Raw genomic sequence first — 27,872 nt, 5'->3', positions numbered from 1 at the left:
GTAGAGGGTGAGGATAAGGATGGACTTCTAGGATAATTGTTAGGGGAATAAAGGGCTGTTGAAAGACTGGAGGATGGTGCCTGGGTACTTGGTCTTAGCTCATAATCATACCCTGTCTTTTACTACTGCCTTTTGTTCAAGACACTGAAAGGGCTAAACAAAACTCTAGCCTGAATAATATTATTCTTTGCTCTTTGGAATTTGCTGGAGGTGGCAGTAAGGCCCTGGAGAGGGGTGGGAGTGTTACAGTGCAGTAAAGAAATAAGATACATTCCCTAGTTCTACGTAGGGTTTTGCTACAGAGGTAAATCTGGTGAAAATTAGGAGAATTAGCTGAAGTAATGTTAGCCACTATGTTAAAATGAGCTAAGATGTTTTAGTGGGAATTCTCTTTTACATACCTTTGTATGGCCAGTCTGGCACTAACAGAGATCTGCCTGCCTCTGCCTCCCAAGTGCTGGGATCAAAGGTGTGCGCCACCATCGCTCAACCTCTGCTTATAGTCTTTTTTTTTTTTTTTTTTTTTTTTTTGGTTTTTCGAGACAGGGTTTCTCTGTGGTTTTGGAGCCTGTCCTGGAACTAGCTCTGTAGACCAGGCTGGTCTCGAACTCACAGAGATCCGCCTGCCTCTGCCTCCCAAGTGCTGGGATTAAAGGCGTGCGCCACCACCGCCCGGCCTCTGCTTATAGTCTTATGTGTTTTGCTCATTATACAGGCTTGACATCTGAGTGACCAAAGATTAGGTTGCGTTGCAAGAACTTGATTTCTTCTTTTTGTGTGTGAAATGAGATTCATATATTCGTTTTGTGAAAAGAGAAGCTTCACAGAATTTGTGGAAACGTGTGTTACTTACAGTGGGGTATTCTTGCTCAGAGGGCAGTGTTGAAGGTAGCCTTTTTGTGTTAAAGTTCTTAGCTAGCAGCTTGTTATTAGATTTGCGCCTACTGTTTCAAATTTTATCTCAGATCCTTCTTTCCCATGTAGATAAAAAACCACTATCAGCTACTCAAGAAAGATGGCAAAGAGTTGGTAGTTGACCTCCTTCCCAGTATGTCTCTCTATGGAATTATGTCCAGGGAAGTTTGGGGTTGGGAGTAGTTAATATTAACAAAAGATTAATTCTTATGAAAATGGTAAAACCTATGAATTGTTAAGTGTCCTTGTCTATTTTATTGTCTTTCCCAGGGGCTTTTCTAATTATTTTGTTTCCTTCTTCCCCAATCCAGGCTGGATACAGCAAATATCATTTTCAAGATGTCCAGCAAAGGGAGCAGCACAGATGGCAGAACAGATTTAGCTAATGGTAAGGGACGGCAAAAAGGTCACACTCTGTTTACTGTCAGGTGGGGTCTCCCTCCTTCTCTAAGGGATAGTGGAGACCTGAATTTTAGTGGAACCAAGGAGCCCTTCGTGTGTTGTTTGAATGAGAAAGCACATAGCAATCTTCATGGATTGCCTGCTGCTTTTGCTCTTTTGAATTTTATCTGATTGTTTTCAGAAAATATTTCTTTTATAATTTTTGTTTTATATGTCTGGTTATTTTGCCTGCATATATGTCTGTGCACCACTTTTGTGCCTGTTGCCTGCAGAGGCTAGTAGAAGGCCTTCGGTCCTTTGAAACTAGAGTTACAGACCATTGTGAGTCACCATGTGGATTCTGAGAGTTGAACATGGGTCCTTTGAAAGAGAGGCCCATTCTTTTAACTGCTGGGCCATCTCTAGCCTCAGAAATTTATTGACTTTTTAGTGAAGTGGTTTGAATTTTTGAAAACCTGTTTACAGAAGGATATACTTATGAAATCCTATTAAGAAAAAAAAAGTAAGGTAGAGGAAGTAATAAGGTAATAGTCAGTCAGGGAAGACTATTAATTGAGAGGTCTGTTTCTATGGTAGATGATAGTTTCAAAGAGTGGTAAGAAATGAAGTTTCAAGCTGGCTGTGGTGGCGCATGCCTTTAATCCCAACACTCAGTAAGCAGAGGCAGATGGATCTCTGAGTTTGAGGCCAGCCTGGTCTATAGAGTTTCAGGACAGCCAAAGTTACACAGAGAAACCCTGTCTCGAAAAACCAAAAAAAAAAAAAAAAAAAAAAAAAGAAGAAGAAGAAGAAGGAGAAGTTGTTACTGGGAATGTATCTCAATGATGAGTACATGTAGACACTTGGTTTATTCCCCTGTGCCAAAAAGATGAAGAGAGGAAAAAGTTAAAACCAAAATTATCCAGAACCAGGTCTTCCTTCTATCCTTTTATATTCTGTTTAATTAAAAGGGATAGGATTCTAAAGACATTTTAGGTATTAATATTTCTCTCTCTCTTTCTCTACGACCGTGCCTGTGCCTGTGTGTATGTGTAGATGCTAAGTGGACATAATGGTCCCCATGTGTAATTCCAGTCTCAGACAGTGGAGACAGAGAGGTCCTGAAACAAGCTACCTAAGCTAGATTGACTGCATCAGCAAGCTCTGGGTTCAGCTGACAGGCTGCATTTCAGTAAGGCGGAAAATGATTAAGACTCCTTATGTCAATCTTTGGCCACTTCACACACGTGGGCACCCCTCCCCCACGAACACAGCATATACTCGCACATACCACATACAAACATGTAAAAAAGGGTTCATCAAAACATAGTCATGTCTATTTATGTAGTATCTATGAGTTGCTTTTGTGTGGGTTAGGTTCAGTAATTGAGACAGTGATAATGGTCTTCTGCAACTTAAAATTTTGACCATCTGTGTACAGGAAAAATAAAATTGTCAGATCCTAAGGTAGATCTTGGGCAGTGACCACTGAGCCCCTTCTTCAAGCTTGTTACTGGTATACTCTGTCTGATATATTAATGTCCTACTACCTTCTCAGTCTGAATTTGTTATCACAACTTTAAATTTTATATTACATTTATTTGTTTAGTGTTCACTTGTGCCATGGTACTTTAGTAGAATCTGGTTCTTTTTCTACCCTTTTGGTCTTGGAGACCAAAATTCATGCTATCAGGCTTAATGACAAGGCCTTTATGTACTATACCATCTTACTGGTCCTTGTTCATAATTTTAATAGTAAATTCCAGGAATGTGAGGGGTTTTCTTTTTCCTTGCATCTAGGGCTCTGTTAGGTGTTGTGTGCAGGGGTATAGTACCTAACGTCTACCCAGAACCTTGTACACACTAAAAAGGGTGCTTCACCATTGAACTAGACCCTCAGCCCTAGGAATGTTTTTATTTATTTTTTTATTTTATATATTTTTTTGGTTTTTCAAGACAGGGTTTCTCTGTGGCTTTGGAACCTGTCCTGGAACTTGCTCTGTAGACCAGGCTGGTCTCGAACTCACAGAGATCTGCCTGCCTCTGCCTCCCGAGTGCTGGGATTAAAGGCGTGCGCCACCATCGCTCAGCCCTAGGAATGTTTTTAAAGTCCTTTCTTATCAATGCCAAGATTTAGCCCAATTGCATTTAAATACATCTATTATACTTTCTTAGCGTTTGTAATTCTCAGCAAATCTGCTTTCTAAGTTCAGATTTCTATGGGTTCCCCCCACTTCTACCTGATAGCCCAGTTTTCCTGTTATGCTGTTTTGTGGGTTGCTTTTGTGTTGTTCAACCTTCTCTTGTTACTTCAAACAAAACATTTTTATCTGTTTTCTGTGTTGGGATTTTTCTAAGAGTTCATTGGGAGGAGTTTTTGTTTCTTGAGCAGTCTCACAAATCACCACTCCAGCCCAGACAACAAGGCAGTATAAAGTGCTCCAGCTGTCCATCAGTAAACATTATTGGACCTGAGTAGCTTATACTGGAGTCATACAACTGGTTTATCTTTCTCCAACTTGACTTGTAGCAGGATAGAATTTGTACTCCTCTGCGGAGAGGAGACAAAAGTAAACAGTGTTACAGCATTTTTAAAGCGTTTCTTGTTATTCTTTTTTCTATACCTTGACCTTAGGTTGAAAGTTGTGATTGTATTGGGTGTGAACATTGCTCAAGGGCTCATTGCAATGATAAATTTTTTTTTTTGCTAGATGGGAATGCAACATTTAATTGTAAGCACTGAAAGTCATCAGTTATGTAACTGCCAAGATAGCAGATCTACACTATACTGAGCCTCTCAAGAACCACTTAAAGTAGCCATGCTTTTTACCAACTTCATGAATGTTTCTCAATAAAACCATTTTATTTCTTAATAAAGAGACTGGAAATCTGTGTTTTAGTATGAAAATTTTAAGCTAGATTTGGACATGTAGCTTCAAGGGTAGACCTTGCCAAGCAAGTACAAGGTATTGAGTTTGATCCCTGAAAACATGGAAGAAGGGACTGGAGAGATGGCTCCCTGGTTAAGAGCACTGACTGCTCTTCCAGAAGTCCTGAGTTCAATTCCCAGCAACCACCTGTAATGAGATATGGCGCCCTCTTCTGGCCTGCAGGAATACATGCAGACAGAACACTGTATACATAATAAATAAATAAATCTTTAAAAAAAAGAAAACATGGAAGAAAAGGAAAAAATATTTTTTATTACTATTTACTAAACTGTTTTAGTTACTATTTACTAAACTATGTTAGTGTTTCATACCTGTAATCTTAACACTTGAGAAACCAAGACAGAATCTTTGTGAGTTTGAGGCCAGAGTGGGCTACATAGTGAGACCATATCTAAAACAAGGTAGCTAATTGAGGTAAGTTAATATACATTTTTTAGAAAGAGGCTAGTGAAAACCTATTTAAGTGATCATAATGACCAACTTAAAATCTTTCAACCCCATGTTTCCTGGGTTTTAAGAACTTAAAAGATTGGCTAGCATTATATATAGCTCAGTGGATAAAATTGCTTGCTACCTGGTTGGTGCCTGAGTTTGATCCTGGAACTCATATGGAGGAAGAAGGAAACTCAGTCCTCCAAATTGTCCTTTTATGGCCACATGCTCACTGTGGCACCTACCCCTTCAATGAATAAATTTTTTAAAATAAAAAATCTTCATGGGTGAAAGTTAGCAGTGAATCAGCAGGGGTAGGTGCTTTCTTTTTTTTTTTTTTTGTTTTTTTTTGTTTTTTTTGTTTTTGTTGTTGTTTTTTTTTTTGGTTTTTCGAGACAGGGTTTCTCTGTAGCTTTGGAGCCTGTCCTGGAACTAGCTCTTGTAGACCAGGCTGGCCTCGAACTCACGGAGATCCACCTGCCTCTGCCTCCCGAGTGCTGGGATTAAAGGCGTGCGCTACCACCGCCCGGCTGGTAGGTGCTTTCTTGATATGGGAAATGGCATAGGCCACTGCGATTTTTGTCAGTTACCACGGCTATGTAGTTCTTGCTGAGATATTTTTTCTTTTGATTTTTTTTTCAATTGAAATGATGCCTTGTTATTGCTGGATGTTTTTTGTTTTATTTTGTTTTTTGTTGTTGTTTGTTTTGGTTTTTTGAGACAGGATTTCTCTGTGTAGCTTTGGAACTCTCTGTCTCAGACCATGCTGGCCTCAAACACAGAGATCCGCCTGCTTCTGCTTCTAGTTCCCAAGTGCCAGGATTAAGGAGGGTGTGTGCCACCACCACCTGGCACTGGAATTTTTTTGTTTTTCTCCCAAGACAGGGTTTCTCTGTAGCTTTGAAGCCTGTCCTGGAACTAGCTCTTGTAGATTAGGCTGGCCTTGAACTCACAGAGTTCTGCTTTCTCTGCCTCCCGAGTTTAAAGACGCATGCCACCACTGCTTGGCAGCACTGAAAATTTTTTAGTAGATAACTTAATTATTTGCTGTAATCAGTAGGTGCCTATCAAACAACATAGCATAAAGCCAGGTGTGTGGTGGCATATGCGGGTGATCTCAGTGCTCAGGAAGTATAAAAGAAGACTTTCCACAATTGGAGGTCGGCCTGATCTACATAATGAGTTTTAGGCTAGCCATTTATTGGGAGATCCTGTCTCACATAGAGGGCAAAGTCTAAGATAGTTGCATCGGGCACACACACTTTTTTGTTTTGTTTTGTTTTGTTTGTTTTCCGAGAGAGGGTTTCTCTGTGTAGCAGTTCTGGCTGTCCTGGAACTTGCTGTGTAGACCAAGTTGGCCTCAAACTCACTGAGATTCTCTTTTGGCTTCCCAAGTGTTAGGATTACTGGCATAACAAGTGCTGGGATTAAAGTTGTATACCACCACTGCCTGGCCACACTCTTTTTTTTTTTTTTAAAGGAATATTTTTAAAATTTATTCTGTGTGTGTATCTGTTTTGAGGCAGGTTTTCTCTGTACCCCTGTAAATTAGATTTACTAGGTATGAATCCTAGAACTTACTCTGTAGACCAGGCTAGTATCGAACTCAGAGAGATCCACCTCCCTCTGACTTGTATAGATACTCCAAACTAAACACATATAATCTGTAAGTTTGAAGCTAAGATTCACATAAGAGAGAATACATGTGATGTCTTTATGAGCCTAAGTTACCTCCAGGCACAGATTCATACAGTATTCCAGCACAACATCCTTTTTGGGTTTGGGAGACTGGATCTTTTTGTGTCGTCCTGACTGATAGTGAACTTGGGGTAATCCTCCTGTCTCTGCTTTCTGACTATGGGAATTGCCAGTGTGTGCTTCCATGTCTAGTGCCTGTGTAGCTTTAATCTTAATCTTTTATTTAAAACAAACAGCTGGGGGCTGGAGAGATGGCTCAGTGGTTAAGAACTTTGCCTGCTCTTTCAAAGGTCCTGAGTTTAATTCCCAGCAACCAACATGTGCTCACAACCATCTGTAATGAGATTTGGTGCTCTCTTCTGGCCTGCAGGGATACATGCAGGCAGAACACTGAATGCATAATAAATAAATAAATCTTAAAAAAAAAACAAACAAAAAAAAATCAGCCAGGCGGTGGCGGCACACACCTTTAATCTCAACACTTGGGAAGCAAAGACAGACAAATCTCTGTGAGTCCAAGGCCAGCCTGGTCTAAATCAAATTCCAGAGCTACACAAAGAAATACTGTCTTGAAAAACCTAAATAAATAATAAAACATATCAAGATTTCATCTCAAAAGTTCCACCATTCCACTTTTTTGAGACATTAGCCTGAGGAGCCTTAAAACTTGCTGATGATGACTTTGGATTACAAGCATATATCACCTTGCCTGGCTAGAAATTATTCTTTATGACCATTTGGAAAGAGACACATTTATTGAAATTTGTTTCTTGGTCTTTAGGGTAATAGTTTCTTAAACCAACGTGGAAAGTCTTTGCTGTCCTAATTATTTTTCCATATTTTTTCTTTGCGTATATCCATTAATGTCCAGGAAGCCTGTCTAGCAGTCCAGAAGAGATGTCTGGAGCTGAAGAGGGGAGGGAAACATCCTCAGGTATTGAAGTAGAGGCCTCAGACCTCAGTTTGAGCTTGACTGGGGATGATGGTGGCCCCAACCGCACCAGCACAGAAAGTCGAGGTACAGACACAGAGAGCTCAGGTGAAGACAAGGACTCTGACAGCATGGAGGACACTGGCCATTATTCCATCAATGATGAGAACCGAGTTCATGACCATTCTGAAGAGGAGGAAGAAGAACAGCCTCGGCACCGTGTACAGCGCAAACGGGCCAGCCGTGATCAGGACTCATCAGATGATGAGCGAGCCCTGGAAGACTGGGTATCCTCAGAGACAACAGCTTTGCCCCGACCTCGCTGGCAAGCCCTTCCTGCCCTTCGGGAGCGGGAGCTGGGTTCAAGTTCCCGCTTCGTGTATGAGGCTTGTGGGGCAAGAGTCTTTGTGCAGCGTTTCCGCCTACAGCATGGGCTTGAGGGCCATACCGGTTGTGTCAATACCTTGCACTTTAACCAGCGTGGCACCTGGCTAGCCAGTGGCAGTGATGACCTGAAGGTGGTGGTTTGGGATTGGGTGCGGCGGCAACCAGTACTGGACTTTGAGAGTGGCCACAAAAGTAATGTCTTCCAGGTAATTAGCAACTTGAGAAAATCAAGCGGGAAGGTAGACTAAGTTGCTTCTAAGGGCAGAAGCTAGTAGCAAGTTGTGATTGGAATTAGATAGCAGGACTTGACTATAATGATATACTGAGAGACCATGGCACATAAGGAAACATTATCCTATCCCATTATGGATAGGATACTTGAAACTCAAACGTATATCATATAGGTATATAGGTATATCAATACACGGCAGTGTAAGACAGCGCACAGGATCCTGAGCCAAACTGCTTAGTTTTCAGATCCTAGTCCTATGTAAATTTGGATAGTTATTTAACTTGCACTTTGAGTTTCTATATCTATGAAATAGGGCTTGTAACACATCAGCACTAACAGTGCATGGACATGAAGTGTAGTTCAGTGGTAGAGCATTTGCCAAGATTCTTTGCTAAGAGTTCTTTCTCCAGTACTCAAGAAAAAGAAAGCAAGGAGAAATAAGCACTTAAATTTATGGCTGTTGTTTACTTGCATTTGATCAGTTTTCCCTAATAATGTTTATTTTATGGAGATACTACATCTTAATCCCATTGTCCATATGGTACTGCCACCCGTCCACAAGCATGCCCTTTTCTTCCAGGTTCCTTTCCCTTTGTAGCAAATATATGTTTGTTAGGTAGATGAAGATTTGTCCTTGTTTATTTTTTGCTTTTTCTTCTTTAAGGCATAATTGCAGTTTACTAGTGTTTAATCATGTAACATTCACCCTTCTAGAACCTTCCAGAATACACTTTTATGTCAAAGTGACTTCCTTTCTCTTCCTTTTACTGCTGGAAGAATTTGAGCTTAGCTGTCTGTACAAAGAGTAGGAAAGGAACATACAGCTGTACAAGGAAAGGGTGACAAGGGGTCATCAACACATTTTTCTCTTAAATTTACTTATGTGTCCCTTTTTCATTCTTAATACTCTAGGCCAAGTTTCTTCCCAACAGTGGTGATTCCACCCTGGCAATGTGTGCCCGGGATGGGCAGGTCCGTGTGGCAGAACTGTCTGCTACACAGTGCTGCAAGAACACAAAGCGTGTGGCCCAGCACAAGGGAGCATCTCACAAGGTCAGTAAGCCTTTGTTCCTAAGACTGTGAACCCAGACCTCCATGGATCTCTAAACCAGTGTTTTCCCTTGTGTTTCCTCTGTTGTCTTCACCTGCCTTACCTCATTCAGCCCCTAGGTTTGTTTTTTGTTTTTTTTTGTTTTTGTTTTTCGAGACAGGGTTTCTCTATGGCTTTGGAGCCTGCCATGGAACTAGCTCTTGTAGACCAGGCTGGTCTCGAACTCACAGAGATTCACCTGCCTCTGCCTCCCAAGTGCTGGGATTAAAGGCGTGCGCCACCACCGCCCGGCCCCTAGGTTTGTTAAGAAGGGAGTAAAACAGTTGTCCTAAAGTTCCCGAAAAACCCAAGTACTTGAAAGACCTTCAGCTCACATACTGACAAAGTTTGGTTGATTATCCCCTGGCTGGGTGTGGTGGTTTATAACTGTAATCCTAGTACTTGGAAAGCTGAGGCAACATTGCTGTGGGTTTAGAGCTAGCCTAGGCTACAGAGTCAGACTGTCTTGAGAACCCCAAAATAAACAAACCTAGCCTCAAGTGGAGAATAGTTAGTTCAGAGACCCTTGAGTTCCTGTGTCTTCTGAAGTTTACTGTTTTTAGATCATTTTAATGGGTCCCAGGTGCTAGTGGTTGGGTCTTCTAAATCCTGATTTTCCTGCTCACCACTAGCCTATAAATAGCCATGTTATTGACAACTGTATTTAAAGCTGTGACTATACAGTGGATAGTCATGGTGGCAGCTAGGGAGGCACTGAGAACTTCCCAGCCTCAGGGTAGATATTATGTTTGTTTATTTGTTTTTCATGCCATGCAAAGAATGATATTCTCTTACAAAACCTAAGAAAAGTTGGAGCCCAGAAGGCTCCAGAAATATGAAAAATACTCACTTCTTTGATTTTTTCCCTCCTCACTTTAATTTTTTTTTTATTTTCGAGACAGGGTTTCTCCGTAGCTTTTGGTTCCTGTCCTGGAACTAGCTCTTGTAGACCAGGCTGGCCTCGAACTCACAGAGATCCGCCTGCCTCTGCCTCCCGAGTACTGGGATTAAAGGCGTGCACCACCACCGCCTGGCTCTTCACTTTAATTTTTAAGTCTAGTTCCCACCCACTAAGTAACTAATTTTTAGAGTTAAGATACAGGTAGGAAAGAAGTTTCTAATATTATTGTCTACATGTCTGAACTGAACTTTATTTTATAATGAAGTTTTTGTTTTTTGAGACAGAGTTTCTCTGTTTAACAGTTCTGGTTGTCCTGGAATTCAATTTGTAGACCAGGCTAGCCTCGAACTTACTGAAATCAGCCTGCCTCTGCCTTCCAAGTGCTGAGATTAAAGGCGTGTGCCGCCACCACCTGGCTGAATGATGCTTTCTTTGCTATCTCTGTTCATGTTCATTGTGATTTGGTTAAAATAGAAAATTACCTGTATAGAATAAGTGGACTATTAACTCACCCAGAAGAGTGAGTGAAGCTTAAATTATTTCCCTTCTTAGGATTTTTAAAAAGATTTATTTATTATGTATACAGTGTTCTGCCTGCATATATTAGAGTTGGTTGTGAGCCACCATGTGATTGCTAAGAATTGAACTAAGGGCCTCTGGAAGAATAGCCAGTGCTCTTAACCGCTAAGTCATCTCTCCAATCCCCTTCTTCCCTTTTTAGGGTTTTATAAAAACAAACAAAAAAAGTACACATTTTACTTGCTAAGACTTTTTTTTTTTTTGAGACATGGTTTCACTATGTAGACCACACAGATCTCGCCTCAAACTCCCAAATTGGTATTAAAGGTATGTACCTACCATGCCTGGCCTGCTAAAACATTTTAATTGCTTCCCTTCTTAAAGGTAAGTCAGTGAACAAGATTCCCTCTCAGTATTTAGAAATCACATCCTTTCCCTTTCTCTCCTTCAGTTGGCCCTAGAACCAGACTCTCCCTGTACGTTCCTGTCTGCTGGTGAAGATGCTGTTGTCTTCACCATTGATCTGAGACAAGACAGACCAGCTTCGTAAGTTCAGCCATAATATCTTTTTTAAAGATTTGTATTAGTTTTAGCCAGGTGGTGGTGTGCATGCCTTTAATCCCAGCACTCTAGAGGCAGGGGCAGGTGGATCTCTGTGAGTTCAAGGTCAGCCTTGTCTACAGAGTGAATTCCAGGAAAGTCAAAGCTACACAGGTTTGTTTTATGCTTGATCTTAACCAAAATGCCTAGAAGTAATGATATATTTTATTTGTAATCTTGTGTAGGTGTGTATCTGTGGGGCAGGTATGTACACATGAGTACAGATGTTCGACATAGATGCTGGGAGTCAAACTCGGGTCCTCTGCAAAAGCAATGTGTACTCTTTAACTTCCGAGCCATCTTTCTAGCTTGTGGTCACATTTTCTTTGCAGAATTCTATTCCTTGGCCTTGAAAATGTTCCTTACGTCATGATAATGTTGAACTCTTAGGAGCACAAACCACAGTATCTTTAATTTGTGTATGATAAGAGATAGCTTCAGGTTTTGGAGAGATTCTTACCTCCATGTCTGTTTTTTAGTATAAATTGCCCAAGCTACCTTTATCTTTCAGAGGTGCTCATTTTTTATGTGTAGACTTTAATAATTTGGTAATCTTCTGTTCTCTATTCACAAATCTACCTGGTCAGCAAGCTTTGGGGATGACCCCTTGTCTGCCTCCCCAGCACTAGGATTAGAGGGGTACATCTTCATATCCAGTCTTTCTTGTGAGAGCTTTAGCTCAGCACAGCACACACTTCACTAACTGACACATCTCTTCAAACCCGAAGCCAGGTTCCAGGGAATTTTTTTTATTTTTTTATTTTTCTAAAAATTGGGAGATAGACTTTGATCTCCAGGCGGTTTAGCTTCCTGTTGCTATGATTCTTCCAGCACTCCTTGTATCTCCAGGTGTTTTGTATCATGTATCAAGCTTTTAGTTTGTGTTTAATTTTTTTAATTTATTATTTTATATGTACAGATATTTTGCCTGCTTATATCTCTTGCTTACCACATAAGTGCAGTGCCTGAAGAGGCCAGAAAGGACATTGGATCCCCTAGAACTGGAGTTACAGACAGTGGTAGGCCACCATGTGGTTGCAAGTAAACAAACTCGGGTCCTCTGGAAGGAAGGACAGACAGTGCTCTTAACCACTGAGCCATCTCTTTGTTCCCCAGCTTATTTTTTATTATTGCATCTATTTTACAGAATGATGGATTCATTATTGCAGGTTCAAGTACATGTAATATAGTTTGATCATCATCATCTAGATTCTTCCCTCACTCCGTAAAGCATCTTCCTTTCCCTCATAGTCTTCCTCCTATTTCTTCCTTTGTAAAAACAAGACTATCAGTTCCATAAATGGCAGAGGATGACATTAGCTTCTCATCTTCTTGTCTCTGCTTCTGATGCTGGACTTACAGCCATGCCATGATGGCAGCCCTCTTCTCTTTCTTGTTGTACTTTCTCTTCCCTTACTCCGTCATGGAGGAAAGCAGGCAGTATATTTTTATGACTCTGGTTTAATTACTTGATGATTTCCCGCTATTCTCCTCAGACACTAGAAAATTACTTCATGTTTTCCCCCAGTCTTCAAAATAGCATAGTGCATTTTCTTGTTATTTAGAACAGAATAAAACAAAACAAAAACAACTTTTTTTTGGTACAGATTAGAATTTGATTTCTTAATCACATCTTCATTTGCTTTCCTGATTTTTCACTTTTCATGACCACCTTGAGTCTTTTAGTTTTGGGGGTTTTGTTAGGGAAAGAGGGCACGGTAACCCAGGTTAACCTGGAAGTCACTAACTATGCTGGCCCTGAATTCAGGCAGTTAACTTCTTGAGTGCTGGGATGACAGATCTGAGCGACCATGCTGAGCTCCATCTGGGTCTTTTGGACGCTGTAACTGTTGCCTTTTCTATTCTTTGAAGGAAACTGGTGGTGACAAAAGAGAAGGAGAAGAAAGTGGGGCTGTATACAATCTATGTGAACCCTGCCAATACCCACCAGTTTGCAGTAGGTGGACGAGACCAGTTTGTAAGGTGAGTTTGTCGGTCCTTTGGCTCTTTTAGAGTTTGAGACTTATGATACATTGTATATTGCCAGATATTACTCAATGCTAAGTTAGCAAATTGTAGGAATTCATTAACTACGCTGTTGAAGTTTTTACCCTTTTGGAAATGCTTTACCTGAGACATTCTGTTCCTTATGACAACAATCTGAGGAATTTCATATTATGGAAATTATTATATTTTAAAATTAATATATTTTATTTGTATTTTGTCTGCTTGTGTATAACTGGGTACCATGTTCATGAGTGGTGCCTGAGGAAGTCAGAGAAGGAGGTCGGATCTTCTGGGATTGGAGTTAGAGATGGTTGTTGGGCACCATGTGGGTGCTGAGAATTGGAACTAATCCTCTTAACCACTATGCCATCTTTTCAGTCCCGGGATTATCATGTTTTAAAGATTGATAAATTTGTCCCAAATAATGGCTCAGACATAAAACCCATATGTGCCACTATTTTTAACATTGTACTGCAATCTTTTCATTGTTTTTTGTTTTGTTTTGTTTTTTGAGACAGGGTTTCTCTGTGTAGCTTTGGAGCCTGCCTTGGAACTTACTCTGTAGATCAGGCTGGCCTCAACCTCACAGAGATCTACCTGCCTCTGCCTCCTGAGTGTTAGGATTAAAGGTGTGTGCTGCAACCACCACTCCCTGGCTTTTTCAAATAATTTTAAAATTTAATTTTAGTATTATCTGTGAGAGTGATGTATTTATGAGGGGTGTATGCCATAGTGCACGTTAACATGCATTAGAAGTCACAGAACAACTTTGTGGAGTCATTTTGTTCTTAACTCTTGTTCCGGAATCAAACTCAGATTGTGAGGCTTGCATCATTGAGCAGCAAGTATGTTTACCCAGGTAATCATCTTGACAGCTCTTCATTAGCAGTTTGGAGCACTGGTTAGATTTAGAAAAAAAATTGTCTCGGGAACACTCTGTAACTGAGGATTTTTGTTTCTGTTGTCCTGGACCATTTTTCTTTATCTGTAGTAATATCTTTGTTACAATGAATATCTGTTTTTAACACTGGCTTTTGAAACACATCCTAAGGGAAAACAGACAACCTTCTTTCAGTCCCCATTGTACCAGTTGTTTTCCTCCTGACCCGTATTCTCTAGTTAGCCAGCTGCTGTATTTTAACTACATTTCTGTGGGGTTTTCAGTTTGAAAACGGAGGGACAGCATAATTAGAAAAGTGGTGTTTTGTTTTTCTATTCTACTTGTAGTTGAAAAGTGACACTTTTTTTTTTTTTTTTTTTTTGATTTTTCGAGACAGGGTTTCTCTGTGGCTTTGGAGCCTGTCCTGGAACTAGCTCTTGTAGACCAGGCTGGTCTCGAACTCACAGAGATCTGCCTGCCTCTGCCTCCCAAGTGCTGGGATTAAAGGCGTGCGCCACCACCGCCCGGCTATGAGAGCACATTTTTAAAACTATTTTGAAATTACTTAGCGCACGCCTTTAATCCCAGCACTCGGGAGGCAGAGGCAGGCGGATCTCTGTGAGTTTGAGGCCAGCGTGATTTACAAGAGCTAGTTCCATGGCAGGCACCAAAGCTACAGAGAAACCTTGTCTCGAAAAACAAAACAGAGAGAGAGAGAGAGAGAGAGAAATTTCAGAAAATATATGACTTTGTTCAAGAGTTCTGGATAATTTGTTACTCTTTTCAAAATTTGTTTCTTTTACCCGTAGTCTTTAAATATATAGCAGTATTTTATGTATTTATTTTTGTGTACCTTATGGTGTGCCTGGTGCCCACAGAGGCTAAAAAAGGGCTTTGGATTCCCTAGGAGTGGAGTTGTGGGTGGTTGTGAGCCACCATGTGGGTGCTGGGAATTGAACCTGTGTCCTGCAAGAACAGCTAGTGCTCTTAACTGCTGGCCCATCTCTTCAGCTTCCTATTTTCTATGCTGTTAATAATAAAAAGGCTATCGTTGGAGCTTTCTGGGTTAAGCTTGAAGCGTCTCTGAACCTCTGGTTGGGATTTTTTTTCTTGGAGAAATAAATTGCTTGAAAAGACTCTTATGGAGAATATAACCACTAGGACCAAGATTTTTAAAGAGGAATGGGTGAGTTGGATGTATTGACTACTCTGAAGATCTTTTTTTTTTTTTTTTAATATTTATTTATTTATTTATTATGTATACAATATTCTGTCTGCGTGTATGTCTGCAGGCCAGAAGAGGGCACCAGACCTCATTACAGATGATTGTGAGCCACCATGTGGTTGCCGGGAATTGAACTCAGGACCTTTGGAAGAGCAGGCAATGCTCTTAACCACTGAGCCATCTCTCCAGCCCCTCTGAAGATCTTAATAAAGTTCCAGTACCCTATTCCACAACTTGTAATTTCCCAAGGCTAAAAATTGGACTGAGAATTATTTTAGCAAACAGGAATAAAATACCCAGATCTTTTCTTTTATCTGCGTCAGTGTTTTCAGTCCCCGTGTGCACCCCATGTCCTTGCAGATGGGCGCCTGTATACCTGCCAGGAGCACATGCAGACTATGAGCCACACTGCTCTCCATGAGTAGAGGTCCTTTTAGCACTGAGGTCTCTGACAGTATCCTCTTCTCAGTCTACAAAGAGATATAGCCTACTCAACCTTAAGGCTTCATATAATTATTACTGAATTTTAGGGTTGTGAAAGGTATATGTGTAGGGTCTTAAGGAAAAACTAAGAAGTTTTATTGTTTTGTTTGCTTGTTTGGTTTGGTTTTTCACGACAGAGCTTCTCTGTGAAACAGAGCTAACAGTGATAGCTATCCTGGTGGTTCTGTAGACCAGGCTGGCCTGGAATTCAGAGAGATCTGCAGATGTTTGAGCTTTTGTTTCCTGTAAAGTGCTCAGAAATTACTGAGGAGATTTGAATGGGAACTTAAAATTTTGTATAAAATTCTGATGACGACATGAGCAGGAAAATCAGAAGGATATCAAAATAAGCAAAGTATGATGGAAGGAAGTAGGAAAAGCAGATATAACCAAAACTGCATACCCAGGGAGAGGAACTGACAAGAAGTAAACTATAGAAGAGAGAAAAGACTGGGGAGAAATGGAGGGATGAACATGGGTTTTTTAAAACACACACACACACACACATATCAAATACATGTATGAAATTATCAAAGAACTAACCAAAAGTTTTAAGTGTGAGAGACCTGTATGTGGCTTGGTCATCTGTATCAAGGATAGTGTCACGAACAGATTGAGGGCTAGGGACAGGTTTAGAAAGAGTTTTGGAAGGAAAATGAGTTTGCTTTTGGACAACATATTATTAGAATATTTGATTGGTAAGTAGATGTTACAGATGTTAAGTCTGGAACTCAGAGTAAGAGACACAGATTTAAAATAGATTTCCAGATATAGGGAACTAGTGGTAGTTAAAAAATGCTAATAGATTTTCCTTATCAAAAGAAAGTAACAGTAATTTCCCCTAATCTATAAAGAATGCATACCATGGTGATAGCTTTGAACCTCTGGATAGTAATGAACCCTAGAAGTACTGCGTTTGTTTTGTTTCTCATATATATCTATGATAATTTATGAATTAGGCACAGTGATTGATTAGCAGCAATGACTAATAGTAAAGTAGAATGTTATAGAAATACTGTAAAGAAATTTTTATTAAAACTAGTAAATTGGGTTTTTTTCTGGACTTATTCATTTAACATTTTGAATAGTTGACTACAGGTAACTTCGGGAGATTGGTGGTTTGGGGATAGTTTTTGTGGCCTGTAAGAGAGAGTCTAGCCAAATGAAAGTTTAAGGAAGGAGGGATGGAAAGATGGCTCAGCAGTTATGAACACTTGATGTTCTTTCAGAGGATCTGGGTTCAGTTTCTTCTACCCACATGACAGCTCACAACCATCTGTAACTCCAGTTCTCTGGGATCTGGGACCCTATTCCTGGCCTCTGCAGCACTGCACTCATACATGAGATATATATATATATATATATGTATGTATGTATGTATATATATACATACATGGAGGCAGAGCACTCATACACTTAAATAAAAATAATTTTTTAAAGGACTTAAGATCTACTTACATAAAATGGCCTCTGCCCATAAATAATAAATGCTTTGGGATAAGTAGCATTTGTATAAAAAGTGTGTATACTAATTGCTTCAGTGAAAATAAAACATAAATGGGGCTTGGCAGATGGATAGTTCAGTCTATAGAATGTGGAATCCCAGTGTATCCGTGGGGCTTGCTGGCCAGCAGCTCTGGTATAATTGGTGACTCTAGAACAGTGAGGAACCCTGCTGTAAAGAATGTGAATGGTGTTCCAAAGGATGACACCCAAGGTAACATACCACCACTAAAATAAACAGTAGGTGACATGAAACTTGAGAGAGACCATTCCAAATGGATGCACTTGAGGATTGCTGCTTTATGAAAGCCATCTGGATAAGGCAAAGTTTAGAACTGGATTGCAGAGGGGACACCTTTCCTAGAGAGAAGACAAGGAAGAAGCTTGACTAGGAAACAAGAGCCTTGCTTTCAGCCCTGCAAAGGGATCACTTTGTAAGTTTTGACACTTTGACTGCTTCTTTCATTAAAGGATTTATGACCAGAGGAAAATTGACGAGAATGAGAATAACGGAGTACTAAAGAAATTCTGTCCTCATCACTTGGTAAGATTCCTGAAGGACTAGTGGCTTCTGGCTTTTTTGACTTCATTCTGTGCTGCCTCCAAACTTACTGGCATAATGCGAAGAGTTTGGAGTTTGAAGTCAGACAGATTTTAATCCTGGTTTTCTCACAAATTTTATGATTTTAGGTACCCAGTTGAATTTTTTTTTAGCCTCAGTGTTGTCAACAACAAAATGGAGATTGGCACCAGCACGGTGGCCTAATGAGATAATGCATCTGAAATGCTAGCACTCAAAAGAGAACCAAGACAGGGCCTAAGACTACTTCTTGAGATGGACATATTTCCTCAGTTAGATACCTCACTCACTCTCTCGCCCCTCCCACTGCCTCTTTCTATTTATCTTTTGTTTGTCTCTGAGGAAAGATACAGAGGAGTTTTTTTAAAAAGCCTGTTCCTGAAGTTGATATAACAAATGGGGTGGGGTGGGGGCATCAGTCAGTATCTGCTCCTTATTGCAGGTGAACAGTGAGTCCAAAGCAAACATCACCTGTCTTGTGTACAGCCACGACGGCACAGGTACGTGAGCAGGGCCTAACCCCTAGGCTGGCATGCCTCCTGTCTAGGGAGCTGCTGAGCTAGTGAGGCATGTGCCTTCCTTGTTCACCGTGCACTGTAGCTCCGCGTGGACAGCTGGGAGTAATACTGATGGTGAGCATGGAGTGGGAGGATACAGCAGTGACCCTTGGAAATACTTCAGATGACATTTCACAGGCTCGTCATGAAGCCTAGGCTACTAGCCTAAGCAAATTCTAATGCCTTTGATTCCTTAATAAATTAGAGGGTGTGATCTCCTGTGTCTACTACCCCTGGGCTGGTACAGTGTTCATCAATAGACCCTATGTCGCTGCAAACTAAGTAAGATGGGAGCTGTGTCTGGATGCTAAGAGGATGCACTACCAGCAAGAAGCCCCATCCTAAACACCCTCATCCCCTGAATTTCCTGGTCTCTGCATTTTTCAGCCTTTGCCTTCACTGCTGTGTTCTTGTTCTTGGCAGAGCTCCTGGCTAGTTACAATGATGAAGACATTTACCTTTTCAACTCTTCTCACAGTGATGGGGCCCAATATATTAAGAGATATAAAGGTCATAGAAATAATGCTACAGGTGAGTCTGCCTTTTTCTGTTTCTGTGACCCAAGTCACACTGAAAAACCTGTTAATCTTATTCCCTAAGGAGCAGGCTGCATGTGTCATCTTGGGTAGTGTGAGGTTATGCCTAGTTGGGCTGGAATTTTCTTTTTTCAGAAAGTGTGATTCAGGGGGGAGGGCTCATTAGCATCTTCACTGAGGTGATGTTGCCTCCAGTTGGTTTAAGCATGATGCTAAACTTTTACTTTCTGTGATTTCACATATTGTGAAATAAGCACAGAGGTCCTTTTTGAAGTCAGGGAAAGCTGTAGTACTGAATTAACACAGTGTGTGCAGGATAGATATCTTTAGAGGGAGAGCAGGGAATGTTTCTTTTGAATAAAGCAAAGTAGGGCAATAGTAGTGATATCTAGACTAGGTTTGCAGTGAAGTTTGGCGTTTTAGTTCTGTCTGTGGTTCCCAAACATTGGTGCTTAGTGCACTCACCTCAGTCTTTAGGAAGAGAGCGCTGATGCCTATGCCCCCCCACCACACACAGACACACTCATTCAATTTAATTGGTGCTGGGTGCAGCTGGAGCATTGGAGTTTTAGTGTCCAAACTGGTTCTGATGTAAGGAGATAGAGAATTGTGGCACTTTGTTGGTTCCACTCCTCTTAGCTAGGTGTCATCATCTGATTTGGAGACAGTAGTAACTTTTACTTTTTCTCTTGGCTGGTAAGAAGGAAAGAGGGGCAGAGTTCTGTGTTTGGATTTCATTATGTGGGCAAGCAAAAGGAAAAGTGTCACTATTGTGACTGGTATATGGAACTGGTTCTAAGAGTTGGACTCCTGTCTTATACAAATTTTAAAGATTTGAGACCTTTTACTGAATTCTGGTAGTGAGCATAATCAGATGCTTCTTCTAGGTGACTGTGCCATCTACCTTAGTCAGCCTCAGATCAACTGATGACATAAGAAACACTGGCTGAGTACCAATAAAATATAGGCCAAGAATAATCCTAGGGCCAAAGAGTGGACAGACAGAGCTGAAATGAATCAGGTTGGGACAGATAGGGCCTGTACTTGATACAGTATAATTGAATAGAGTGCTGCCCAGGGACAGTAGACTCCTGATAGAACTCTTTGGGAAACTATAAATAGTCTCTGGGACTGGTGCAATTCTTATTATAATTATCTATCACACACATACTCTCTTGATTGGTTTTGTAGAAATGAAAAGAATTATTTGGCATTTAGCTGACAGTTTGTGAATTACTAAATTCCCAGTGAGGTAAATAAATACAGGCCCGGTGCCAGCCCTTATGTGGTTTCTTCCCTCATTTATCCTTTCAGTAAAAGGCGTCAATTTCTATGGCCCCAAGAGTGAGTTTGTGGTGAGCGGTAGTGACTGCGGACACATCTTCCTCTGGGAGAAGTCCTCTTGCCAGATCATTCAGTTCATGGAGGGAGACAAGGGAGGTGTGGTGAGTATGATGTGCTGGAGTGGCTGGCCCTAGATTCTTAGGTCAGTAAGGTAGGTTTTTACAGTGGACCACTGAATTTTCAATATATGGTACCATGTTTTAGCATTCCATACAGTTAAAGGTATTATACCTTAAGGGTGCTGAGATTTTGATAGAATACTTTCTTCTATTCCTTCTGCCCTTAAAAGGTTATAGTTGATTAAAAAGAAGAAAGGGTTTTAGGACGAATTTATAGCCTGAACAAACCTTAAGCATGGGCTTTTTCCAAAAAAAAGAAAACATTAGTTTAGGACAGACCTTCCTCTATAATATCAAAACGAGATGTCTACTGCCTTGGCTGTAAGGAAGCCAAGCAATGTCCTTGGCTGACTCCTGGATTGGCAGAGAAAAGTTAAAAGCACATTTATTTTTCTTTTATTTTTTTAGAAGATATATTTTTTGAACATTCAGGGAAGTAGCTATGATTTGTAACTTATATTACATGGTATTCAATATTAAATGTAATTAAATGTATTCTTACTGTCAAATGGATGCAAATACACATAATGTATCTGCATAGGTAGAAAGGAAAGTGAACAGCCTGCTAGGTAATGTGCTCATCTGGTTGTCCTTTGTGTTTTGCAAGCATTCTCTTTGTTAATGACTCAAGAAAGAATCGTGAAAATTAAAGTTAAAGAGTGAAGAATGGTCATTCAGCTCTTATGATTTTTCTAGTTTACCATTTTCCTTCCTTTTTTAAGATCTAGCATTAGGAAAGAATTAAATAGCTTTCTACAACAAGGTTTTGAGCCACTGAAGAAAGGAAAGAGTTTGAAAGATTATACTTTACTAATTAATTACCAAGATGCTTTGGCTACATACATCTTGTAAGGAATGATAGAACTGCTTGGGCTCTCATCCTTTTCATTCTTCTACGCTGTGGGGAACTTCAGCGTCCATCTATGACTTGATAAGGCTTACCAGAGAGCGGTGGTAGAGCTTAAAGTGTCTTTTGGTGTCAGGATCCCATTCCTTTCTACAGTTTTCTTCTGTTTTATGAGGCTATTTCCTATTTAATTCTGGTTTCTTCTAAATATTTTGAACCTAGCACATATATGTCTCACATATATAAAGCTTCTTTTTTTTTTTTTTTTTTGGTTTTTCGAGTCAGGGTTTCTCTGTGACTTTGGAGCCTGTCCTGGAACTAGCTCTTGTAGACCAGGCTGGTCTCGAACTCACAGAGATTCACCTGCCTCTGCCTCCCAAGTGCTGGGATTAAAAGCGTGCGCCACCACCGCCCGGCTTATATAAAGCTTCTTTAGCCTGAATGTATTGAGAGGAATCTCTTAAGTTCAAGGTGTGTCTTCTTGAACACACTTCTCTGCCTGTGTTTCCTTTCCTTCAAAGGTCCCTCCTCTTGTCACCTGTAGTTAACAAGTTCAAGCATTGGAATCTTAATAAAAAGTCTGCAGTGGGCACATAGTAAGTCAAAAAGGACCTGTGAATTCTTTCTTGATCAGAAATTATTGTCTTGCATTCTCTTCCAGAAAGATGCAGGGATGAATGCCAGCACTTGTTTCTCCAGAAGCATTCTTCTGGCTGATTTGCTTTCAGCTCAGCCAGTACCAGGGTTTGTTGATTAATCTAGTGCCCGGAGAAAGAGATCTTTTTGGGGTTTTATGATTCTGAGAGATGTAGTGGCTGCCACTTCAAGTTTCTTTACTTGTTCTTGCCTTTATGTAAGCCAAATGGTTCATGTGGTTCTTACTGTGTAGAAAGGAGCTGCGGGCTGCGTTCCTGCCACCCGGCTCCTGGCTGCCTGGCTAGCTTATGCCCAGAAATAATTACACGGAAACTGTATTCTTTTTTTTTTTTTTTTTTTGGTTTTACTGCTTGGCCCATTAGTTCTAGCCTCTTAATGGCTAATTCTCACATCTTGCCTAACCCATATTTAGTAATCTGTGTAGCACCAGTCTTACCGGGAGAGATTCAGCATGTCTGCCCTGGAGAGGAGCGGCATGGTGTCTGCCTCACTTCCCTTCTTCCCAGCATTCTGTTCTGTTTACTCCACCCACCTATGTTCTAACCTATCAGGCCAAGCAGTTTCTTTATTAATTAACCAATGAAATCGACAGATTGATATATGACACTCCCACATCATTACTGGTTTCCTCTCAGATAGTTTTGTTTTTTGTTATAATCTTTCAGCATTGGAGGTCACCAGATTCCAGCCTAGGAGTAGAAGAAGCATTCTCTATATCATTAAGTAGAATGTTAGCATCAGAGGGATCTTAGACTATATTGCTCACCTTGCCCAGGCCTCCTAATTCTTGTTTTGGGATCCTTTGTTCCCATTCACCTTCACATCACAGGGACAAGAGTGGGAAATGATGTCAAGGAACAACTCCTTACTCCCCAAAGAGCACTTGGTGCTTTATCCCATTCCCTGCATCGCCCCCCATCCCCCCAGCCCAGTCCTGTAAAGCCAGAGTCTCGGCTAGAGCATTACTGACAGGGTAAGTAAACCCTGGAATCTAAACAGGTCTGGTGAGGTGACCAGGTCCCCTGGCCCAGAAGCTCTCTGTCAGCTTTCCCTGCAGGCTCCAGTTGAGGCACTGTATGTAATTTATTCTCTTGTCCTCTTGCCATTGGCTTTGTCCTTAGGCTAAGTTCCACCCAAGGAACTGTTCCTTTATGCTCTTATTTTTCTCCACTTGTTGGAAGCTCAAGAGTACAGGTCTTGAGCAAGACTTCATGAAGAAATGGATGAATGAGGTCAGGTCTGCATGTGTGAGTTGTGAGTATCTGTTGCTAACATTTTCATACTGGAGTTTGTTCTCTAGTGCGTCCTTGGGCTACAGACTGTACAGCCTAAACAACTGCAGTAAGCCTTCATGTGAAATCAGAGCAGAAGAGAACCAGGCTTTCTCTTTTACTCTTAGGCTCAGACTTAGATTTGGCCTTCTGAGAGTGTCTTACTTGTAAACTCAGAGAAAATGAAGTCATCCAAGTCTCTATGCCTTCCTTTCCTTTTCCTTAGCTGTGGTCCGAGTGTGCAGATAACAGCAGCCAAGCTTAGAGTGAACTAGAAGAAACTTTTGCCAGGGGTTTATTTTCTTGGACTATAGAGCAGAAGAAGGCGGGGTGCTTTTCCTATCTGTTCCTCATGTGACTAAAAGCCTAAAAATGCTTTAGCAGCTAGATCTGGGACTGGCTCTTCCGGTGCGGATGGGAACTGCTCTGCCCCGCCTTGCCCTGCCCGGTTAAGGAAGCTCATGTTAACAAGTCAGACAGCAGAGGGCATGGGTGCTTTTAGACAAAAGGAAACTGTCTGAAACCAAATGTCTGCCATCCACTGTTTTTTCTTCTTCAGTGAATGAGGGTGACTGCAATTGATTCAGTGGTGAAACTGCACGGGCTACATTGTCCTTCCCTGTAGTGAGTTTACTATGACCGTAGGGCAGATAGCAGGATGTTGCCGTCTGTGATACAGTGCTCTTAAACAGTCCCAAACCTCCCTTACCCTGTCCCTTTAGTTCATCCTCCTTAGCCTCCCCATTCTCCACTTAGTAAACAGTCCCAAGTGGATATAATTGTTCTCCATTTTCTCTGGAAGTACAGGGTTGTTTTTTTTTCTTCATAATTGTTACTTGATGAAAGCCATTGATTTTCCCCCCCCCCGCCCCCCCAGCCTTGGGAAAGTTGGAGCTTTAGACTGTGGTGTGAATGAGGTTATGCACTGTATCTCAGTTACCTTATGAAACTGCAATATGCATGGCCTTTCATTCACTTGCTCCTGGGGCTGTGTCTGGGGATGTGGCCTCCCCTCATCTGTATATTGGAAATGATAGGCAGGCTGATTTTGTATCCAGAGCTATTTGGTCTAGGCTCAGGTAGGTAGGTGGACCTCTTTCAGGCCAGGTCATGGCAACTATTTGGCTCAGGCAGCTGTAGTTTTCACACTCTGCTCCTGTGTACTCCTGAGCCACTGCTTTCTTTCCTCCCAAACCAGGTAAACTGTCTTGAGCCCCATCCTCACCTACCTGTCTTGGCAACCAGTGGCCTGGACCATGATGTGAAGATCTGGGCACCCACAGCTGAAGCGTCCACTGAGCTGACAGGGTTAAAGGACGTAAGTGAATGGCTGAAGGCATTCGTTTGTAGAAACAAATGTGTGTAACTGTCACAGGAAGGACAGTTCTTTAAAGTCATTCTCTAACAGCTCTTCTGCTTCCTCTCACTGCCTCTGTGGAGACAGTCCTGAGCCAGAGAACAGCTCTGAAGTGCTTCTAGTTAGTAGGTAGGAAGCATTCATAGGAAAAACTGTTTTATGGTAGAGTGTCTGGCCTTGCCAGTGACTGGCCTTCGGCATCCTTTCTGAATCTAGCGCTACATTAGCTTAATGGTATCAGAAGGAATGTTTTATTGGAATTAAAGATGCACTGCTTATCCCACCCCTCCCCTCCCCCACAGTGCTGGGGGATCGTACTCGGTCTTGCACATGCACTGCCACTGAGCTACGATCTGGCTGGCCCCGTGGTTTTCAAAGATAAGCTTTTTTTTTTTTTTTTTTTTGGTTTTTCGAGACAGAGTTTCTCTGTAGCTTTGGAGCCTGTCTTGGAGCTAGCTCTTGTAGACCAGGCTGTCCTTGAACTCACAGAGATCTGCCTGCCTCTGCCTCCCAAGTGCTGGGATTAAAGGTGCACACCATCACCGCCCAACTCAGAGACAAGCTTTTAATGAGTAGCTCAGGCTTGGTCTTGAATTTGATCCTTCAATCTCCACCTTCCAGTGTTGGGTTATAGTCATATGCAAACAGCAGCGCCAGTCTTGTTGATCAAGCCTGGGTTTCTATTAATTATTATCCCTTCTCCTAACTCTTTTGGGTTCCAGGTGATTAAGAAGAACAAGCGAGAACGGGATGAAGATAGTTTACATCACACTGACTTGTTTGATAGTCACATGCTTTGGTTCCTTATGCATCACCTGAGACAGAGACGTCATCATCGGGTAAGCCTTCATCGGGTCAGCATCAGTTGGAAGTGAGTTCCCAAGGATTATGTGCCTTTGAAGAAGCCTAAGCACACTTCCTTACTACATTAAAGAGGAATGGCATGGTCTCGGCTGGGTGTCTCATCCACTGGCCTTTTATCCCTATTAGACCAACTAGTAGAGAGGAGGGAGTGTGTGATTTTGTCCTCTGTCACCTTATATACAGAGGCTTATGAGTGGGAGGGGTAGAGAAGAAATGATTGCTCTGGGTGACCTGTGTTAACTTCATGCTAAAAGAGGTCTAAAGTAGGGGTCAGGCTACGAAGCTTTATTGAAAACACAGCCATACTTGTTCTCTGTACTGTCTGTGGCTGCTTTCATGTTACAGAGGCAGAGCTGAAAAGAGACCATATGCCCACAAATATTTACAGTCTGGCCTTTTAAGAAAAATTCTGAGCCAGGCACAGTAGTAGCTACTGGGGAGGCCAACCTAGGACGATTGGGAGTAACAGGTTGGGAGTAACAGGTCGTACTAGATTATTTAATTTAAAAAAAAAAAAAAATTCTAGATCTAAGGTCTTGTCTTTGATCCAGGGGACATTACTAACAAGGATTTCCCATCCTACAGCGCTGGCGAGAACCTGGGGTTGGGGCCACAGATGCGGACTCTGATGAGTCTCCCAGCTCCTCAGACACATCGGACGAGGAGGAGGGCCCTGACCGGGTGCAGTGCATGCCATCCTGAGGCCCCAAACTTAGGAGGGATGGGCTGGGGCTGCCAACCCGATCCTGCCTGGGCAAGTCTTTTTCAGTCCCAGGCCCTTATATTCATCAGAAATGCACTTTGGACTTTTTGTTTAAATAAAAGAAAGATATCTGAGAAGGACAGACCACAGGAGATTGAACCAGCAGAGAGCCCCTAGGAGTGGAGAGACAGCCGGTATGAGCTTCCATGGAAAGGTGCAAAGGACTCAACAGAAACAGGCCTCTCCCTGAAGCCTTTGTTTAGGGGAGAGAAACAAAGCCTTTTGTTAACTGGCTTGGACAGGAAATGGGGCTTATTTTTCTTTAACCTCCCTTGTTTCTTTTGTGGGGGGTGAGGGAAGGACTGGCTGGTCAGTACCAAGGGGCCAGAGAAGAGGGTAGGAATGCCACTCTCTTTGGTTTAGGTTTTTCACTTTTTTCCCTTCCTTTGTTTTTTTTTTAAAGAAGTCTGAACAGTTCCATTGTTTTTGCCCCTGAGCAACCACATCCCAGGACTGTTTTATTTTATTTTTTTCTTTTTTCTGAGAAATCCTTAAACGTCCCTAACTATCCCAGTACTCTTTTCTTCCCTTTCCACTGTACTTATTCTCTGTACTTATCACAGTGTGTACACTTGACTAGGTATCCTCCACTTTGTCATCTTCATCCCAGCACCCTCTAAATGGGGGTCTGTGATAGAGTTTGTGGAGAAGTGGGGTGGGGGCATGAGGTGGAAAAAACAGGAAGAAGTTACCTCTTTGTTTTGAATTGTTCAGTGGCAGCAATTTCCCTGTCCCTATCACTGTTAGAGGCCTAATTTTATATCTATAAATATATTAAAAAGCAAGTTAAACTTGGATGTATCAAGTTAAAATTATTGTCAAAAGTTTAAATACCTATATATTCTCTATGAATACAATGCAATAAAGGGACTTAAAGGAAGAATGAGCGAGAGTGATGATATAGAGGGGATACGTGCGGTCAGCTTCCATTTATATATGGCTGTCAGAGCCTGGGGCTTACCTTTAGTTCTTACAAGGCTCAAAAATGCAAGAATATTTAGCTGTGCCCTTCTCTGCTTTGGTGCAGCGATATGAAAAAACAAATTCCTCTCAGCTTTGCCTCAGGTCTCCTAATTCCCTTAAGTCTTGTGAGGGATCCCAAGATTGCTCCTCTCATTGGAGGCTGACCTGTCTTTAAAACATGGGCCGAAGTGTGACTTCCGAGGGCACCACTGCTACAGGCCTTACCCTGGATCTGTGGATGACAGAAAGCACACTCGACCCCTGGCCTTTAGCTGCTTGATTCTTTAAGCCATTCAACTCCATACCAGCTCCCTTCTTAATGGAAAGATGAAGGGAAAACTTCCTGTGAATTGAGGGACAAGCCAGTAATTGGAAGGTTATTCTGGTGACTGGGGTGTAGACACCCGTCTTAACCATTGGCCACTGTGTGTTAAAGTCCCTGTTGAATTCTTGCCCTAAATGCTTTTGCTGCTATTTCTTTGCCCCTAGTTTTCACAAGGTTCAATCAGGAATCCTGTATCCTGGGTCGGTTCAATTTGACCACACTGGGCCAGGATGAAGGGGGAAAGAGCAGAGGGTGGTATCTTTACACACTCCTTCCTCCTGCCCCTTTCCTAGCAGCTCAGACCAGATCCAGCTACTGTACTTCCTGAGGCAGGGAGTGGAGGAAGCGAATACTCTCATGTTCTCACTGCTAGCGGGAGTATGAGGTGGGCTTAAAACCATGCACTCTGGAATTTGTTGTATTTTGTCTCAGTAAAGCTTTCCCCCCCCCCCCCGACTGCTGCTTTGTGTGGTATGTGGTCCATTTATTTGTGACAGAGAACTTTGGTTCCTTCCAGTATAAATGCTTGATTCTGCCAAAGTCCCTGTTTCTAA

The 27,872-nt window shown here is 41.6% G+C and overlaps 1 protein-coding gene across 3 annotated transcripts in view; it reads left to right on the top strand.

Moving 5' to 3' along the window:
- The window catches only part of Dcaf8 (DDB1 and CUL4 associated factor 8), a 45,906-nt gene extending 18,135 nt beyond the window's left edge, over positions 1 to 27,771 (top strand). For all 3 annotated transcript variants that reach the window (XM_057769979.1, XM_057769977.1, XM_057769978.1), the window contains 12 exons: positions 1,227 to 1,303; positions 7,249 to 7,901; positions 8,840 to 8,980; positions 10,889 to 10,983; positions 12,910 to 13,020; positions 17,607 to 17,679; positions 18,158 to 18,215; positions 18,696 to 18,803; positions 20,123 to 20,253; positions 24,245 to 24,364; positions 25,126 to 25,242; positions 25,853 to 27,771. In XM_057769979.1, the coding sequence (XP_057625962.1) occupies positions 1,255 to 1,303; positions 7,249 to 7,901; positions 8,840 to 8,980; positions 10,889 to 10,983; positions 12,910 to 13,020; positions 17,607 to 17,679; positions 18,158 to 18,215; positions 18,696 to 18,803; positions 20,123 to 20,253; positions 24,245 to 24,364; positions 25,126 to 25,242; positions 25,853 to 25,969 (1,773 nt within the window). In that variant the 5' untranslated portion in view covers positions 1,227 to 1,254 and the 3' untranslated portion in view covers positions 25,970 to 27,771. The remainder of the gene's footprint in view (positions 1 to 1,226; positions 1,304 to 7,248; positions 7,902 to 8,839; positions 8,981 to 10,888; positions 10,984 to 12,909; positions 13,021 to 17,606; positions 17,680 to 18,157; positions 18,216 to 18,695; positions 18,804 to 20,122; positions 20,254 to 24,244; positions 24,365 to 25,125; positions 25,243 to 25,852) is intronic.
- The last annotated feature ends 101 nt before the right edge of the window (positions 27,772 to 27,872 follow it).

Source organism: Chionomys nivalis, chromosome 5, assembly GCF_950005125.1.
Source record: "Chionomys nivalis chromosome 5, mChiNiv1.1, whole genome shotgun sequence".
NCBI classification, from domain to species: Eukaryota; Metazoa; Chordata; class Mammalia; order Rodentia; family Cricetidae; genus Chionomys; species Chionomys nivalis.
Note: the sequence above shows the minus strand (reverse complement) of the source record. Positions and strands in the feature narration are given on the sequence as shown.